The 17,695-nt window shown below is 51.6% G+C and overlaps 5 protein-coding genes across 5 annotated transcripts; 2 read left to right on the top strand and 3 right to left on the bottom strand.

Annotated features, from left to right (window-relative positions):
• Positions 1–4: 4 nt before the first annotated feature.
• ACET3X_009463 (uncharacterized protein) lies at positions 5–1,689 on the bottom strand (the record flags this gene model as incomplete). Its single annotated transcript, XM_069455660.1, has 3 exons — positions 5–955; positions 1,017–1,446; positions 1,589–1,689. 3 exons carry the CDS (start codon positions 1,687–1,689, stop codon positions 5–7), a joined length of 1,482 nt encoding a protein of 493 aa, XP_069303540.1.
• Positions 1,690–4,421: 2,732 nt separating this feature from the next.
• ACET3X_009462 (uncharacterized protein) lies at positions 4,422–5,911 on the bottom strand (the record flags this gene model as incomplete). Its single annotated transcript, XM_069455659.1, has 2 exons — positions 4,422–5,766; positions 5,820–5,911. The coding sequence occupies 2 exons, from the start codon at positions 5,909–5,911 to the stop codon at positions 4,422–4,424; spliced, it is 1,437 nt and encodes a 478-aa protein (XP_069303539.1).
• A 1,497-nt stretch (positions 5,912–7,408) lies between these two features.
• Positions 7,409–7,667, top strand: ACET3X_009461 (uncharacterized protein; the record flags this gene model as incomplete). The annotated part of the gene is made up of 2 exons (XM_069455658.1): positions 7,409–7,445; positions 7,498–7,667. The coding sequence occupies 2 exons, from the start codon at positions 7,409–7,411 to the stop codon at positions 7,665–7,667; spliced, it is 207 nt and encodes a 68-aa protein (XP_069303538.1).
• A 2,994-nt stretch (positions 7,668–10,661) lies between these two features.
• Positions 10,662–12,211, top strand: ACET3X_009460 (uncharacterized protein; the record flags this gene model as incomplete). The annotated part of the gene is made up of 2 exons (XM_069455657.1): positions 10,662–11,517; positions 11,571–12,211. 2 exons carry the CDS (start codon positions 10,662–10,664, stop codon positions 12,209–12,211), a joined length of 1,497 nt encoding a protein of 498 aa, XP_069303537.1.
• A 387-nt stretch (positions 12,212–12,598) lies between these two features.
• ACET3X_009459 (uncharacterized protein) lies at positions 12,599–13,432 on the bottom strand. Its single transcript, XM_069455656.1, has 2 exons — positions 12,929–13,432; positions 12,599–12,861 (listed from the first exon to the last, which is right to left on the bottom strand). The coding sequence occupies exons 1-2, from the start codon at positions 13,244–13,246 to the stop codon at positions 12,820–12,822; spliced, it is 360 nt and encodes a 119-aa protein (XP_069303536.1). The 5' UTR covers positions 13,247–13,432; the 3' UTR covers positions 12,599–12,819.
• Between the last annotated feature and the right edge of the window lie 4,263 nt (positions 13,433–17,695).

The raw sequence follows: 17,695 nt of genomic DNA, 5'->3' as shown, positions 1-17,695 counted from the left end.
CATACTACGGTGCCGCCAATGTCGTACTACTATCAACTGTAATACCATTCGACAGCTTCAACCCAAAAGGCAGACCTCTGACGTACTTGTCCGAATACGTTCTTCCCTGCCTCTCCGCAAAAGCTTGGTCGATATCCTTGTACATGTCGTAGCCATTCATCTCCTCGATAGTCAACTTCTTCGCCTCATCCTCAACCTTGTAGTTGGAAATAGATGTGTTACTGGAGAAGCCAATTCGCTCGTTGATATTGTACGCCGCTTTGGCAGCCGAAGCCTGGACCTTGGTGGCGCGAGGCAATCGGATCTTCTGGTAGACGGCGAGCGACTCTCTCACATCTCCGTTGAAGTAGTCCTTGTTGAAGAGAATACCCAGGGCCGCCGCATCTTCGATTGCCATGCAGGCTCCCTGGCTCTGGTGAGGCATCATCGGATGCGCAGCGTCGCCAATAAGCGCTATATCATTCTTGACAATGTACGGATATGGCTGGTGTACCCAAAGCCGCCAAGGTCGTACCTCGATACCAATGGCGAGGTGGGCCTTGACCTGCGCGTCGAGCTCAGGATACGGCGCGAGAAGTTCTTCGACGGGGAGATCGGCGCCGCCCCAGGTGTGGTTTGTGTAGTCTCCAGCGGCGCGGGGGAAGAAACAGTAGTATGAGAGAAGCTCGCCGCCATTGCAAGGCGATAAGACGATCTTGTCCCATTTGCCTTCTTGGCCGCCCCAGTACTCTAGTGCACTGTTGAGGGAGTAGTCTGTGAGACCGAGCTTGCGAACATCTTTTGTCATGACGTTTGCGTGCAGACAACTCTGTTCTGCTGGTCGCTTTTCTGTGACTACGCCGATGATCTTTCGTGTGGCGGATCCGATACCGTCTGCGCCGACTATGAGGTCGTGCTGTGCCTTGACACCGTTTGAAAATGTGATTTCACTAGACTCGACGTCTATACTCTCACACTACAGACTATCGTTAGAAATCGATTCAACACAAGACAACGTCGTAATCTCGGAAACTCACCGGATGGTTTACCAACAACTTCACTGGGGTACCCTCCCCTTCTTCTTGCAACGCCGTATCCATGAGCATCTTGTGCATATACTGGCGATGAAACATGTTGTACACATATCCCCATCTCTCTTCATAATCATCAAGATCGTACACGCTAACCGGCTCGCCCGTCTTCCAGTCCCGATTGATGAGCTTCTTCAAGACGACAGGATCGCCTTTTTGCACATCGACGCCCCATTCATGCAACCACCGGGTACCGTTTGCTGCACACGAGACCGATGCTCCTGCTTCGCCTGCAAAGTCATTTCGCTCGTAGATGGTGACCTCGTGGCCTGCTCGACGCAGCGCGATGGCCGCTGATAGTCCGCCGATGCCACCGCCAATGACAGCCACGCTGAGTCGTCTCCAGCCAATCTCTATCGAACCCATGCTGGTAAGGCTAGCGCTGGTCAGGTGAAAGAGTTGAGGTGCAGAGTGGCTTGGATCGCAAGAAGTGAAAGGGATAGCAAGAGGATTTGATGAGCGAGATATTCACAATGGGTTTTGGACACCTTCTAATAAATATTGAGGGCCTTGCTCACCCCGAGTATGCAGCATCCTCGATTCCGATGCCGATCGAGCCACTCGCTGCGCGGATGTAAACGGTCGGCGACATCTTATCTGCGGGACCGATCTGAACCATGTTTGCCATAGTTCTCATTCGCGAACACCTATTCGTTTGGCGATGGATTGAGTTGCGGGAGTCGTGAGGGGCGCGTCATGCGTCCTTATCTGCGGAACGACTTGACGGATCGGATCGGATGTTGTCATCGGAACGGATGGGCCGCTAGGCTGAGCGCGAGAACATGAAGAACCTACAGCAGTAACTTTGAATAATGACATGAAATGGTCGAGCGAATGCCTTGAATGTGGTAGAGAATGTCGCATTGATCGTCGGCCTTGTCAGGGTCGCGGCTGGAATCGTGGGGTGCCGACAGCTTGTGTGGTGACTTCCGACAAAGGCCGCGCCTCGTTCTCTGACTTACGTCACAGCTGCACCTCCCATCAACTTTGCGCTTCCAACCACAGTTCTGCAGGTACGCAACGATTCTTTCGGTAAAGATGGGCTGTCGTGTTTTCTTCCATCTATCGAGAGCTACGCCTGCCAAGTTCCTAAGGTCTAATGAGCGTCTAGAGTTAGTCTTTGTCCCTTCTTCAAAGCCGCCCAAAAGCATACAAAAACTATCCGCATGGACCTGACTACAGGCAAAGCTAGATCAGTCTCACCCCGTACATGTCCTCCTCATCTTCCCTCCCATCACCACGTTCAGCAACCCAAACAACCATCAAGACGAGTGAGTTGCTCAACATGTCCCTGCGCCCTCACACTCCTCCCATTCCAAACCCCAACGCCCTCACCATACGACTCTGAAATGGTCGAAAAGCTATCCCGCTGCTCAGCCAACACCGGCTCAATCTCGCCCTCCCGAATCCACTTCTCAAACACAAACGACGCATTCCTCGCCGGCAGATCCAGCACAAAATGATTAAAGTATCGCCGTCCTGACCTCGTAACCGAAACATCAGAAGCAATACTATTCGGCCCAACAGGCACATTCTCATGGATACCATTGGGGTGCCATATCGATGCGAATGCGATTTCAAAGGCGCCGGTTGTAAAGTCTGGTTCCATGGCCCATGTGATTATAACCTCGCCGGTTTCGAGATAGAGCCAGAGAATGTAGTAGCCCCGACCGACGAAGAAGTCGCCCCATTGGCGCTCGAATAGAGCGTAAGAGTGTTTGGTGTCAATTTCTTCGACTCTGCCGTCGATGGATATCGTTCCGTTGATGCGCGTCGTGGGATTTGGACTGTTGCGTTTATTAGTCTTCCTCCTTTCGCTCGCACATCATAGTCGTTACACGTACCCAGTACCAAGACCATCCCGGGATCGCGGACGAATAGTCGACAACTTCGCCCGTGACATTCGTCCTGTTATTGACCACTCGAGCAGAGAACTCCGAGACCCTGCTAAACAACTGGATCCCGCCATTGCCACCGTAATAGAAATTACCACCCGTGGGGTAAATATTCATGTCGAGTCTGACGCCAGACAACTCCATGCTAAACGCCGTGCCCGTCCAGCCGTCTCCACCGGCAGGCGCTCGAATAGATTGATTGGCTGCACGCCAGTCTAGAACGTTGGCTGCGGAGCCGGACTGCAACAGAGAAGAGCCGCGTCCGGTCCTGTCTTGGAGATTGTTGAGCGAGAGGAAGGCGCCCAGGCGGTAGGACCCGATCATGCCTGAGTTGGTGGTGAGATGGTACTTGTTGCCGGTTGTGGTCGTCACCCAGACGAGCATGAATATGCTTTGGCACAGTGTGAGTAAATATCCGTCCGAGTGTCTGGGTTATGTAGAACTGACTTGTTGACATTGTTCGTGTTGTTGGTTGAGTATGAGAGCGTCTTTCGCACATCGTATCTGTTATATTTGGTCTGTAACAGTTAGCATCGAACCATACCAGAACAAGCTCACTGAGCTCAACATACACCGTCATTCTCTATAGTCGTGGGTGGGTACTCTGGTGGAGTCCAAGGATAAGATTGCGATTGCGCCAAAGAGAAGGTCAAGGAGCACAGCGTCAAGAGAGTAGAGTAAAGCATGTCTGTCGATAAACTTGAGATTCTTTGCGGGTTGGTTGCTGTTGTAATCGATCACCGTCCATCTTCCATCTCTTATATACAACTTGATGCCAAGGTAACTCGTCCCCGGCCGGACGTATGCATCATGGCAGTGCACCATCGCAGCTGGGTTGAGTATCTTCGGCATCAAGGAAACCAGCGCTCCGAGCCTGCGCCACACCAAAAGACATACAAAATACCTCTGTTCAGCGGGAATAATGAGGTTACCCAAGGCTTATTCCACATGCCCAGATAGTCGGCCCTACTTTTCCACGTTCAATACATTCGGAGGGTCGGAAATGCAACAAAACACGTCGTATTACGACCGTGTCGTTCATCAAGGCCCGACTAGGGATCTTGTTAACCCCAGTTTTCTTACCGCGCCCGCCGTATTGCCCCGTGTCGTTTCCTGCTCCGAGATTCGGAGGTTTAGAGTACCAGTCAAGAGCGATGGACGTCACGCATAGCAAGGCCAGGCTAGACTGAAACAAAGCTAGCAGGCACATCAACGTCAACAGCCATCACATTCTATTAACCATATAAACATGTTAGTAACAAGACGCAGGCACAACACTAGGAAACATACCCCTTTCGCAATCTGATACAGTGTTGTTTCCCAAACACCTTACCTCACTATATACAACTGTATATCCATCTCATCTTATCTTTCAAGTTTCACCGAAAGAAAAAACATTTTCCCTAAAAACTTCATATATGGGGTATCTCAAATCTCCCTACATACATACCCAACCCTAAATCTCCCTAAAACTCCCCTGAACAGGTTTCCTCTGCACATGCTCCCCTCCGCCCCCTGCCGCCAACGGCGAAAACGCACGATACGGCTGTTGTTGCTGTCCTCCTCCTGCTCCTCCCATACCCACATCTCCTGTCCCCCCAACAGGCGTATAACTCCTCTGCCCCGGATACGCGGGCGCGGCATTCATAAAACTAGCACGATCCGTCGTTGATTGACTGGCCGCATATCCTGGCTGCAGGGCCGCGGGTGCAGCGGGGGGTGTATACGTCTCATTCGCGTTTTCGTGCGAGTGGTACGAGGGCGACGAGTTTGACGCATAAAGATCAGAGTTATTGTTGTTGTAAAAGTTCGTAGCGGCGGGTGGGGACGGGGATTGATAGCGCTGGTCGACGTGCTCGTCGTAGTAATCTCTCTGGTCGTAGGTTTGCGGTGCTTGTTGCTGACCGTACGCGCCCGGGCCTTGTTGGTTGTATGAAGTCAGCTGGTCGCGCGAGTCGTAGGCTTGTGCTGCGCCTGGCGAACGGCGGCCGTATGGTTGTTGTTGTTGTTGTTGCTGTTGACCGTAGCCATCATAAGCTGGCGGCCCTCTTCCGTATTCGTCCTGCTGTGCATACGCTCGACCATATCCACCCTGGCCATTCAACGACCCTCCGCTCACAAAAGACTCATTCTGGTAGCCACCCTGAGGATACCCATGGCTATCCATTGGCGACACCGGGGACCTGCCCGGGCCAGGAGATGGCCGTTTAATCGGAACAGCCGCTGCCGCCATCCCCCCGCCCACTGACGCGCTCGTCACGCTGCCATTGCGGTCCAGCCTATCCATCTCCATATCGCCCTGCTTCTGCGGCACAGGTTGTTCTTCTACCTGGATGTGTACATCGCGCCCGTCCTTCCACGTCGGCATAGCGGGCAGCGCGTCTTCATTGACCACAGCGCGCGTGGAATCAAAGGTAGCAAACTGCGGTCTTTCGGGCTGCGCGGCAGCATGCGGCGTGAAGGTCGGCATGGGATTGGAGCGGTACTGCTGGTTCACGGGGCGCGTGTCAATGGGCGGCGCGGGCGGCGCGGCGGCGTGTGCTTGGGCATACGGGTTCTGGGCATACGGGTTCGGGGCGTATGGACTCGGCTGGGGAGGCGCACCGTAGGGCGTGGGGTACTGGCCGGCTGGGTCGCTCTTGACGCGCTTGTGGCCTCGTCCTCCGCCGCCGCAGCAGCACGAGCAGCAGCGGAAGCAGCAGCACGCGCACTCGGCGCCGCAGCATATGCATCGCGCGATGCACGTGACGACGGATATGAGGATGAGGCCGCCGATGATGATGGCGACAATGACGGGCCATCTGTTGGAGTGTCAGCATAAGAGTCGAGTTTGAGCCCCGTTGGTGCAACGCACTTGCAATAGGCCTTGGCCATGCAATTGTCCCATGAGCTGAGCGTGTTCCTCGCCTCGTCGAGGGGGTTCTGGCGCGCAAACAGCGACGGCATCGTGTAGCGCAAAAGGCGACGCGTGGATACCTAGGTAGTGTGTTGAATTTGTTCCGACCAGCGGGTTCAAGGGGAGTCGCGGGTGCAGAGGCCGGATATGGGGTATAGTGTCTACAGATGGGGATATAACGATCGTCGGTTCACACGGTGCCTCATGTCGCTGTGAAATGCCACTGCATCAGAAGGGGGCGAGGTGGTGAGTTTGTGCATTGGTCGACTGGGCTCCTGGAATGACGACGGGTAACCAAGGCGAAACGTGCGTGAAGCTTGGAAGGGGCGGGACAAGGCCAAGCACCCTTGTCTACGCGGTTGCGTGGCTGAGCTGCCCGCTAATCCTCGTTTCGCATCTTTTTCTCTTATTCCCCGCAAGCAAGCGCAACGGTTACGACGTATCGGTACCGTGTCCATGCTCCAGCGAATGTTGATGGAGCGTCGTGATGGCATTCTTGTCTTGTCGGTAATCTGGCGAGGGTGAGGCAACGCGTACGCGTGGCACGCTATAAGTCACCGCGGACTATTGATGAACTCGACAATTTCCTTTATATGGTCCGGAATATGACACTATTTTCCTTTTCACCACTCGTAGTACACTGTGCCCGGCGTACAATGACTACTTTTCGGGGAGTTCTACAACATGTTTCTCATGTCAACCGTCATGTTCAGTCATGAAGCCGACGTGAGATCGTCGTCTGGAACTTTATCTTGATGGATTACGACATGCGTCGTTCAACCTTTGTCCCCGCAGTTTACCTGCCACGAATGCATGCTCTTTCAAGCTCTTGTGCCAATGCGCAGCTATCGACAAGCTTGGATAGACAACTATATCATTTTAGCTTCATCAGTGGTTCGAGGGGATCGGGATGATGCTTTCTCTGGCCAGCTCTACGCCTCCGCGGGGATGCCCTAACAGAACCACCTCATACCCACCTCCAGTGCCATCACCAAGAACACAACACATCCTGTTTACCCATCACTACAACGGAACCAGTCTCCACACGACGTCTTGGGTGTGGCTCCGACCGTGTTGCTACGTCCAACGGAACCAGGGTTCCAAGACGCCGCCCCTCCCCCGCACTAACCGCATGCACACGTCTCCCACGCTCAGCTGCCTCTTGCAGCCAGCTCCAGCCCACCTGTCTCGCCCCTCCCAACCAGACTCACATACGTCACCGATCACGCAGCGACGCACTACGCACCGCTGACGGCCGACTACATAACCCAAGCCATGGCGGCGTCAGACCAACCTTCTCCTCAAGTTTTACAAGCCTACCTGCAACAAGCACAAACACTCTTCCAGAGCCTACCAGATCTTCCTCTTGAGCAGGAAGACAAGACCGGAGACGAAGCACTTGCACAAAACGTCAGCAACCTTGACGTCAAGGAACAAAGTCTAGAAGACAGAGTCAACAAGTACTGTCAAGAGTTTCTCTACATCGGCGGTCCCGTACCCAAACGACAACACCACAACAAACAAGCCACCACATCCTCCTAACCACCATGCCTGACCACCCCATCGAGCAAGGCGCCGCGGGCAGTACGTCACCCCTCTCTTATCCTCGAGCACTACGCTGACCACGTCTTCATAGGCCTCACCGACAAGATCGCAAAGGAATCCTCCGACTCGACCGCCTCCTCGCACGCGAACCACGCCGATATCCAGGCACACAACTCAAAGGGCCCTGCTATCCCGGACAACATGCCCAAGGCCGAGAGCAAGGAGGACCTGAAGAAGCGGGCCGAGGAGTTGAACAAATAGACGCGCAATAGCCTTAATCCATCAACGCCCTGCTTGAGAAGGCTACACTCTACCCAAGCATCGTAGCACAATATACTGTAGATAATGTCATCTCTTGACTACCCACCTACCTACCTACCTACCTATCCCCATGTGTCAGTATAAAATCGCGCACTCCCTCCGACGAGTCCGTAACCATGTTTCGCAAGTGCATGCGGCCATACCCACCCGCCTCCACTGCCTTTGAAATGTTCACAAGCAGCCACCAGAACTCATACGCATCGCACATGAAGGCCATGCACCGGCTCTGCGTTTCGTGATGCTGCTGCTGCTGCTGCTGCTGCTGCTGCTGCACACCAGACCCTTTACCCCCTTGCCACGCATCCCACAAGCCTTTCCACCGCGTGATGGCGCGCCGCATCGCGTGCCGCGTTACATGCTCGAGACCGCATTTCCGCGAGAGAAAGTGGGTTTGGTGCAGAGCTATAGCACATGCTTAGTCAACTTGCGGTGGGGTTTTTATAATTCTCTTTTTCCGAACATGTGCAACACGTACCGTGAATGACGAGGAGAAGGTCTGTTTCGGACAGATGCGCACATCCCAAGCTCCACACGGCCTGTCGTCGTAAAACGACGAGACGAGCGTTTGCAGACTACATGTTCTTGCGGGCTCGACGGATAGCAGGCGCTGGAATGCGGCGGCGCTGGTTGCTTCGAAGAGCTGCTCGCTGCACATCATGGGGCCCGACCATGTCGGCAAGAGTAAGCTGGGGAGAGACGTTGAAGAAGATTGTGGATAGACAATCGAAATGAAATGTCCATGCTACGAGTCTGTGGACACGCCCAGAGTCAGCCTTGCACACACACACAAGCTCAGTCAAAAAGAAGAAGAAGAAAACTCGCTCGAGTGTAGGTTCCAAACCTTATCCGAATTTCTCTTGCTACAAAGTCGGCCCAGTTCACCGGCCTCGAGAGCTCGCCGCCGCCGCTCCAGCCGCGCGCATGATCAAGTCATGCAGACACTGATACACGTAATGCTCTGCTACACAAACGAATCTGCGCGCAGCCAGGACGTGGTCCCATGGCGGAGAAAAAGCCGCGCCGGCAACGAAGACGGCAACAAGAAGCGGGAGGGAGACAGTGTCTGGATCGAACGACGGCCGGTGGATGAGCGGGAAGATTTGGTGCGCCCGGCGGAAAAACGAGCTAGTGAAATCGACGAAATTGTCGGCGGTGAATGTTGATCGCGCTAGGTCTATGTCAAAGGTTGGACTTTCGTCCGCGTGGGTAGTGCACATGGATTCGTGGCTCCTGGATAGCAAAAGGACTAGACTTTCCAACCGCATGGCGAGGTACTTCGAGCGGAGTTGGACTTGCAAGTCGTCTGCTGTGTCGGCCACAACTGTGTCGTTCCCAGCACCGCCTGCTTGCTCAACGGGCTCGTCGCCAGCGTCACAAGGTCTCGTGGTACCCAGACCTACGTCAGCGACCTCATAGACCAAGTGCCCCCCCCCCCCCCCCCGCCTGCAGTGCTCAAGACGTTCGTCATCTACCTTGGCAACCTTGACGGCCAAGGCGTCTGTCACGGACTGAATAGACGGATTCGTAACATTGAGCAGCATCAGCAGCGATGTTCTAGAGCTGCCGCGCACCTGTCTGACTCTTCCACGCTCTACATCACCCCCGGCAACAAGATGATTCGCGACGACCCTGGTGGTCCGCCGGGTATACAGACAGACTATGCGGCGCGACGAGCACCGGCCACACGGATCTTGTTTGTCGCAAAAGGAGCCCCGCTGCGCACAAAAGTCGCATGCTTGCGGGCCTCTGCCACGTATGCCCCGCGGTAAGGGCGTGCGGAGCGTGTTCTTGGGGCATGTCGCTGCGTGCCGGCGGAGAGCATCACTGGGCACGGTGAGCCATGTCACGGGGGACGGATTGCTGTCACGCACGGCCTGGAATATTGCTTTTTGCAATACGGACAGGTGGGACGCGGGAGGGGGTCTATTTTCTGCTATTAGTAGAAAGAGGTATTGCGGGCTTTCAGGCTGTGAAAGGTGGGTTTACTAGACGGGGCGAGTGACATGTTGTGGTCTTGCGGAGTGACGACGGTTAGCTTTCTCGGTTGTGATGGATGGAGTGGACTTGGATTGTCGGCGCAGTTTGGAAGCGAGAATGTGAGTTGAGAGCGAGAATGTGGTTCAAGAGCGACAATGTGTATTGAAAGCGAGGCGGGTTGAGAGCGACACGGAGGTTGAAAGCGACGATGTGGTTTAAGAGCGAGGCGAATTGCGGTGGAACATCGTAGTTTAGGACCGATAATGTGGAGTCAGTTAGCAGCCCCCCATAATTTCGACACATGGGCCAGTTTAGTATTGGTCGTATTTCCCATATGGTATATGATGATGGATTTGGCCAGCCAATGGGGGCAGCAGGCGAGTCAGGGGTCAAAAAATAAATCTCCTAGAACCTAAAGTGTAGGATCATGCAAGAAGAGAAATACAATACTGCTATTCTAGTCTATTCTCTTCCTTTTAGACAGAACTCCGCATTCTATTCATCTATTGTATCATCCTATACGCGTGGCTAGCAGTATAGCTATAGGATCACTCAGGGCAGCTACACAGAGAGAGAGGAGAGAGAGAAGACTATGTGATTGACCTAGTGAATGAACTTGCTCGGATAACCTTCTGTCTCCTCTGGTACCCCTGAGTAACCCTTATTCTTGGCAATCATATGTCTATCCTATCAGATATACGACTATTACTAAAAACAGCCATGCTGTCTTCCAGAGCGGAACACCGGATGTAACACGAAGCCGACAACAACATTACCAGGGTGCGTTTTGATCATCGTACTAGATCTGGAAAACTCGAACACAAATGATATATAAACGCCCCCAAAGTGCAGGAACAAAAATCAGAACTTCTTTCATCAACCAGCACTTCTTTTCGACAGATCGTTCATATCAACTTCACAAGTAACCATCACCCATCATTCTTCATCAAGAGCAAAATGGCACATGTAACTCTTCTACCGGGTGCTGAGGACCTTTCGCCCAGTTGGCCACTCAGTCGAGACCTCACCGGTCTTGGCCTTCCAGTTCGCCTCGAAGGTGAAATTGCTGACGTTATGGTGCGAGGCACCATTCCGGATGCCTTTGACGGGACCTTTTACCGTGTGGGCCAGGACCAGGTCACGCCGTTCTCGCCTGACAAGACCCCGATCACAGGGAATGGCATAGTCAGCGCTTTCCGCATCCACAAGGGTCAAGTCGATTTCAAAGTCCGATATGTTCACAATGACCTCTACAAGCTGGAGCGTAAGCAGAGGAGGAGCATCTGGGAGGACGTCGCTTCCGTTCACCCGCACATGAAGCATCCCTGTGTTAGTGCAGTCATCGAATCCACCTCAAACACCAACGTTCTATACTGGGCTGGGAAATTGCTCGCCATGGGCGAATCGGGTCCTGTTCAAGTCATGGATCCCGACACCTTGGAGACGCTCGAAGCCGATCCATTCGGAGACCAGATCAAGACCGACACATTCACTGCGCATCCGAAAATCGATCCTCATGTGCAAGAACTCGTGACATACGGTGTTTTCGGTGATTTGAAAGGTTTCGTTTCTTACTCCATCGACCGTCAGGGCAAGGTCAAGAACGAACACCGGATCCGAAGGACTGAAACAGGACTATGTCACGACATAGCCATGACGGAAAACTGGCTTGTTTTCTGCACCTGGCCCAATTCTCTCGTGTGGAAGGAAGGAGCCGATCGACCCGCCATGACTTGGACACTGATCGGGAGGCAACCTTTGTTGTGGCTCCACGACGTCCCGACAAGCCATTGGAAGGCTCAGGATGGAAGCCGTATGAGCATCGCACGTACAAATACCCCCTTAATTCCCAGATCATTCACACAGCGGGCGCTTGGGAGGATGCGGACGGCAAGATTGTCTTCGAAGGTACCTGGCCGCATACCATCAGGTGGTTCCCATTTTGGCCAAGGAAAGATGGGCAGGAGGATCCTGAGCGTACGGAGAAGGCTACGATTGAGCTTGTCCGGATAGAGATTGACCCGAGTAAGCCCGACAACTCAAAGTTGGGTGATCCGGTCGTTCTTGTCGACATCCCAAACGAGTTTTGTCGGATTGACGAGCGCTACTACAACAAGCCGTACGACCACATCTTCATGTGTGTGTACAGCTCCCCGACCAACATAACGGCTGTAAACGACAAACACATCTATGAAACTCTCAACTCAGCAGCGATGCTTATCAAAAGCACCGGAGAGCTGAAAGTTTATGCGCCAGGCCCAGAATGTCGCTGCCAAGAGCCCGTGTTCGTTCCTCGCACCCCCGATGCTCCCGAGGGCGACGGCTACGTCATCTTTGCAGTCGATCGTCTGGACGTCAATCTCACCAACTTGGTCATCTTGGATACGAAGGAATTTGAGAAGCCGGTGGCAGTCATTGAGTTGCCACTGAGGATGCGTGCCCAGATTCATGGAAACTGGGTGGACGCGAGCGAGCTGAATGGAAAGCCGTTGGTGGCGGGTCCATAGCTAACCTACACGTTCCGGGATTATGCCTTCGTGGTTCAAGATGTAGAAAGCGGACCAGGTTATTTCTGACGAATGTATTGTTAAGGATAGCGATAAATACTAAGAAGAATGAACGTTCCAACACCAAATCAAGCTCCACCATCCATTACCTCGTACGGCTGGCATGATTAAGCTTGTTACCTAGTGTGTTACCCTGACCTCGCGGTAAATATGTGTATCTGGGAGAGCACCTGTACTTCTTCCGAGGTGGAGACCTATGCCAAATGCTAGTGAAGAAGAGAGGCCAAGAGAACATACTATAACTGGTTATTTCACTCAATAAGCGAAGGCATGACTTGAAGCAGCGGGCCAAGTTGGTTTTTGATATACAAATTATATTAAGGATAGTGGTGGTGAATAAATAAAGCCAATAATTACAACCCAGATAAATGTCTTCGCAACCTTCGTTCAAGCCAAAAAGTTAGAACTTGGCATGTGTTGCCCCTTCCTAAACTGCCAGCAATGCGCTCGTTCGTTACCTCCTTTTCCGAAAAACAAAACGTCGTTGTTGGGAAATACATTGTTCGTCTGCAAAAGAGAAGAGCGTACCTGTACTTCGTACACAGAGCTTAGTTGACGTTGAGAGGAGTGCAGCCAACATTCACAACGCCCTAAAATCATCAATTGTTAGCAAAGATCCAGGTAGCAGAGTAGAGCATTTCTTTAGGTAAAACTTACAGCCTGTTCCATGTCACCACAGCACACGGCAGTCTGCTTGCACATGTTCTTGATGGGCACGGCACCACCAATGACGGCAACGGTGATATCGCTGCACTGGCCGAGGAGGTTCTTCAGCTCGAGGAGATCAGTGAAGCTGTCGTGGTGGGTAAGCGCCTCGGTGGTCTCGTCGTTGCAGCAGTGGGCGGTGCTGTTGGCACCGCAGCTGTCCTGGCGCTCGATGTTGGAGGCGGAGCTGGAGTGGGCCAGGTTGGTGGGGAGGGCAGCGGCGAAGGCAGCGAAGGCGGCGACCATGAGGATGATGAAGTTGGTGAACATTTTGAAGGTTTGGGGGGTGGGTTGGTTGGTTGGTTGGTGAGAAGTGGGTGGTTGGAAAAGAGTGTTGGTTGGTTTGGTTGGTTGAAGAGAGTGTGGGTGAGTTGGTGTTAATGACTGTGATGATGGACTACTTTGGAATGGCAGAGCAGGCGGTATTTATATCTATCTGGCAAGATAGAGAGAGCGCAATGCCGTGAGCAGACTTTGGGATGTTCTAAAAAGCATACATGGTATCTTGGCAAGTTCCGGATCACATTGAGATGGATCAGTAAGAAAATCACACCGCAAGACAGTATCGATTCACTAGCAGGTTAGCTTATTCCACCGCCGTGCACATCTTCATTCAGAGCGGTGACGGACAAGTCGTAGCAACACTAGTTGAAAGTATTGCAGCACTGACCGCGCTGCAGGTCTTTTAGTGGGCTGTGGACTATGTCGACAACTTTCTGGCTTAGTACAGCGTTGTATGCAATGACAGAGGCAGCTCAAAGACCAGGCGAATTACAATCTACGACTACCTTGGTCTTGATGTTTGTAAAGCGACCTTGATTCAAAGTCCTGTTGCGATAGGTTGCTCGCGATCTGCTACACTACAACTAGGATCAGCGGCCTAACCAGGCCTTGGCGATATAATATTCATTTTGCCCATGGAAAAGTAAACAAGACCTGCAGCAACCGTGGTGCATGAGCCGCCCGCGCACCAAAACATTGTGTCGCAGGGCAAGTGCCATCCGTAACATGAACCTTGTCACTGACAACACCGTGCGGTGACCTCTATACAAGCTGAGTTGGGATGATAATACAACACAAATTGCACTCTCTTCAACTGTTCCGTGCAAGATACTTGGTGCGACAGAAGGCCATCGTACGTTGTTGATTGTACCAAGGTTCCGACAACGCCCGGCCTACAACCTACGAGTAAGAATGGAGATTACGCGTAGCGAAATTTTTCCCTTTCAGAGTGGTAGAAGAGCGATACATTGAGGCAATATCCGTCAAGATGCATGGTGCGCAAAGTTGGTGCGGGGGAGGTGCAGCGCTCGCTTGCGAACCACGTTGGCAAAACACTCCACCGACTTTTCTTGTCATGGCACTCACTGTGTATAGCTCTAAAGTCTCACTGTTACGTGAGCGCGCTGGGGCAATTTGGCCAATCGACGATGCCGCGGCAAATCGTGGCACTGAGACATTGTTGACTCCGCATTTGCTTTGTTTCAATAATTGTAGGACAACTTAATTCATGAATTGGTCGAAGCGCATCCGGGCTATCTATCACCATTGTCGAGAATTAACGCTTTGGAAAGCGGGGTTCCTGTCGATCAGGTACCCGTAGTAGGTGCACAGATACCGGTTCGGTACCGTGATTTCAATGTCCGAAAAATCACAAGGCCACAATCCTACCCACTAGAACCGTCGCCACGTCAAGCTGCGCCGCAGGGGACAGATCCTTTTGAACATCCAAGAAGATCATCTGAACAAGTCGACACTCGTATGGAGCGCCGTGTTCAAGAGCATTCGGGGGTGTGGGCGCACACACACCGCCGGATTGGAAAAGCAACCACAGACGCTAGACCACTTTCGCTGCGATTCACACTCCGGACCGTGCCTGATATTGGACACAGAGCGTACCCAAAAGCAAAATCGTGATCTGGAAGTTTGCAAAATCATTCAACACTGGCAAGACCACAAGGACTGAAGCGATTGCATCTATTCTCCTGTTACCTATTCAGCCAGTCCTCTATCCATCTCTTCCCCCGCTAAAAGCCAATAGGTCAGGGTACCGCACCTCCTGCACTCATCTGCAGGGCCAAGTTATGCAAGTCCATCTGTTTTTCCCTTGCATTCGACCACGACAGAACCTAGATATCACAGTGTCAGCGCTAGCGTACACTCCGTATCCGGATGCAAGTACTTCGCAATTATGCATGACCACCGGGCCATGCACAGACTACTTCGGACACTTTCTCGGCGGCGAGACACAGTCAATCGTAAAAGCAATTCTTCTCTGGTTGGAGTTGCTTTCGTCCTGGATCATGTCGTGCTTCACATGCTCACACGACGTACCTAATTCCGCCAGCAGCACCGCTCAGGCAACCGATGCGTCGGCGGAAGTTCACTGAATGACTGAAAACGGAAACTGAATGCTGTCTATAGCAAAGCGGAAAGGAACACTCCCGGATAGTAGTATCAGCTAGACGTGCGTCACCTCTTCTCACGCTCATGAGCTTGTTGACGATGGCTGTTGCTAATCTAAGAGGCACAATTCGGGGATAGTTGTGAAGAGAGAAAACTAGATTAGCAGTACGCTGGGCATACAAGGGAAAACTCAAACATCCTGCCGGACAACTGCGGGGAGAGCAGTCAATCTTCTCTTGTATAGAGATACTCCTTCCTAGACAACCAAAGGGTAGTGTTTGATGTCTTCCCTTGTATAGTGATGATGCGGTGCAGGTCGAAGTCTCGCGCGAGCGGAGATAGAATAGGAGGGATGCTGGATTACAGTTATGCTGCTCTCATGCGATGTCTTAGACAGACTTGTCAACAATCAAGCCAGCTTGATTGCTATCAAGCTGGCGCATCAAGCTGGCTATTCAATTAAGCTAAGCTGGGGTAGAGGTATAGATTAATTAAGCTAAGCTGGCTTACAGCAGCTTGATTAATTAGCTTGATTAGCTTAATAGAATTGATGGCTACGTGATAGCTGAGGGGTACCCCTTAGATGAATAGGATCACGTGGTGATAAGACCACGTGAGGATACCCTATACTATCCCTATTTTAGCTATTTTAAGGGGTACCCTTTAGTTATTAAGCTAAATAAGCTAAACAAGCCAAGCTCATAGATTTTGATCATCAAGCTAATTAAGCTAAGCTGAGGTAGAGGTACCCACCAATTAAGCTAAGCTGGGGTACCCAGCTTGCTTGGCTTGATTGTTGACAAGTCTGGTCTTAGACGATACTATCTTTGCTGGTAGCGCTTAATAACACTCATATTTTATAGAATGCATAGTATAATAGATCTTTTTCTCTTTTTAGACTCTTGAATACTCGGTGGTCTTACACTGTTACTAGAGAGAGACGAGTGCAATGCGAATCTATGCTGTAGTCCTTGTTCTCCTAGTGCGTTGTTGGCTGTGCTGTCAATTATGCTATTAATATTATCCTCTAACTCTCCTCTAACTATCCCTTTGTTCGTTCGATGCAATACACATCTGCGAACAGCTTAGTGAGATAGAAAGGAGTTTGATATGGCAAAGATCCGGAACGAAGCGTTGAAAGCTAGATTTAGATTACTATTATTATATGTACGCCCGAAAGGTTTCTCTACGTAGATAGTGACATCGTACAATCTTGTCTAGCGGACAGTGCGCTGTCAGTAGCACTTGGCATGTAGCAGTATGTAGTAGAGTACTGCCGAACGCTATCCAGTCTTAAGTCTCCTTTTTTACACCAGCCCGTTATCGTTCTTCTGTGGTCGTAGATCTGCCGTGTGCGACAATCAAGACTCAAGGGAAACCGGGTGATACACAGACACATGAACACTAAAGACCATATATCCACATTAGCGTTTGCAGACAACATACGGATAATAGCTAGCTAGCTGTCCGCTACACATTATAGGCTTGTGGCTATGGGGCACTTACAACATTCGCGGGTTGGCCCTCGCTACATCGACACGCACCTGCTTGACCCGCTTGTTGGCAGTTCTGCGCACACGAAACCTTGTCGCATGGTCCTATGTGCTGTAGTAAGTAATTACTTATTAGGACATGTCAAAGAAACACCTTAATCCGGCATGGAAGTTAGTTTACGCATTCTCGCGACTGAGGCATGCTACTATCTTCTACAGGCAGTATTGCAGGATCAGCAAGAGCGATGCCAAGTAGAGTCGCAAGAATAATAAATTTCATTGTAGAAGAGAAGATAAGGAGGTAAACCAACAAGGTAGACAAGCTCTCTTCTGCTGAAATCCTTGAATGAACTTGATGAAGTAATATATTGCGCCAGTCGATTAGCGGCGTCATTGTATATATGAGGATTGTTGGTTAGCTCCAGTCGCTTTCATATGAAAACCGAGCCGTCGAAACCACTATACGCTGTTGACTAATATCTCTCCAGTAAATGCACTGTTCAAGTCGTCGAGCGACACTCGGACCGAACTACTAATCATGGAATCAAGGAGGCTGCTGTCTATGAGCCGAGTTGGGGAATTTCATATCTTACGCTTGTGCAGTTTTATTCTGATGGGTGGTATACTCCATCAAGGAGCCGCAGGGTTAGATTCAAGAAGGCCACTGGCACGGCGAAGGGGTATTTCATCTCTTCGAAGAGGATAAGGAAGCCGAGAATCCTACCGCCGATAGAAGCGTAAACTTACACCATGTACTACGATTACTATTAATCTTAATAACCAGGCGTGTCGATATTCCATGGCCATCTGACTTCCTTAT

This window comes from Alternaria dauci, chromosome 9, assembly GCF_042100115.1.
Source record: "Alternaria dauci strain A2016 chromosome 9, whole genome shotgun sequence".
NCBI classification, from domain to species: Eukaryota; Fungi; Ascomycota; class Dothideomycetes; order Pleosporales; family Pleosporaceae; genus Alternaria; species Alternaria dauci.
The sequence above is the reverse complement of the archived record's forward strand: the minus strand, read 5'-3'. Positions and strand labels throughout refer to the sequence as shown.

What these genes read in the sequence shown, in the direction of transcription:
- ACET3X_009459 (XM_069455656.1), bottom strand. Translation starts at nt 13,246, where the DNA reads ATGTTCACCAACTTCATCATCCTCATGGTCGCCGCCTTCGCTGCCTTC. An exon ending in GTGGTGACATGGAACAGGCT is followed by an intron (nt 12,862 to 12,928) that starts GTAAGTTTTACC and finishes TGATGATTTTAG; the next exon opens with GGCGTTGTGAATGTTGGCTG.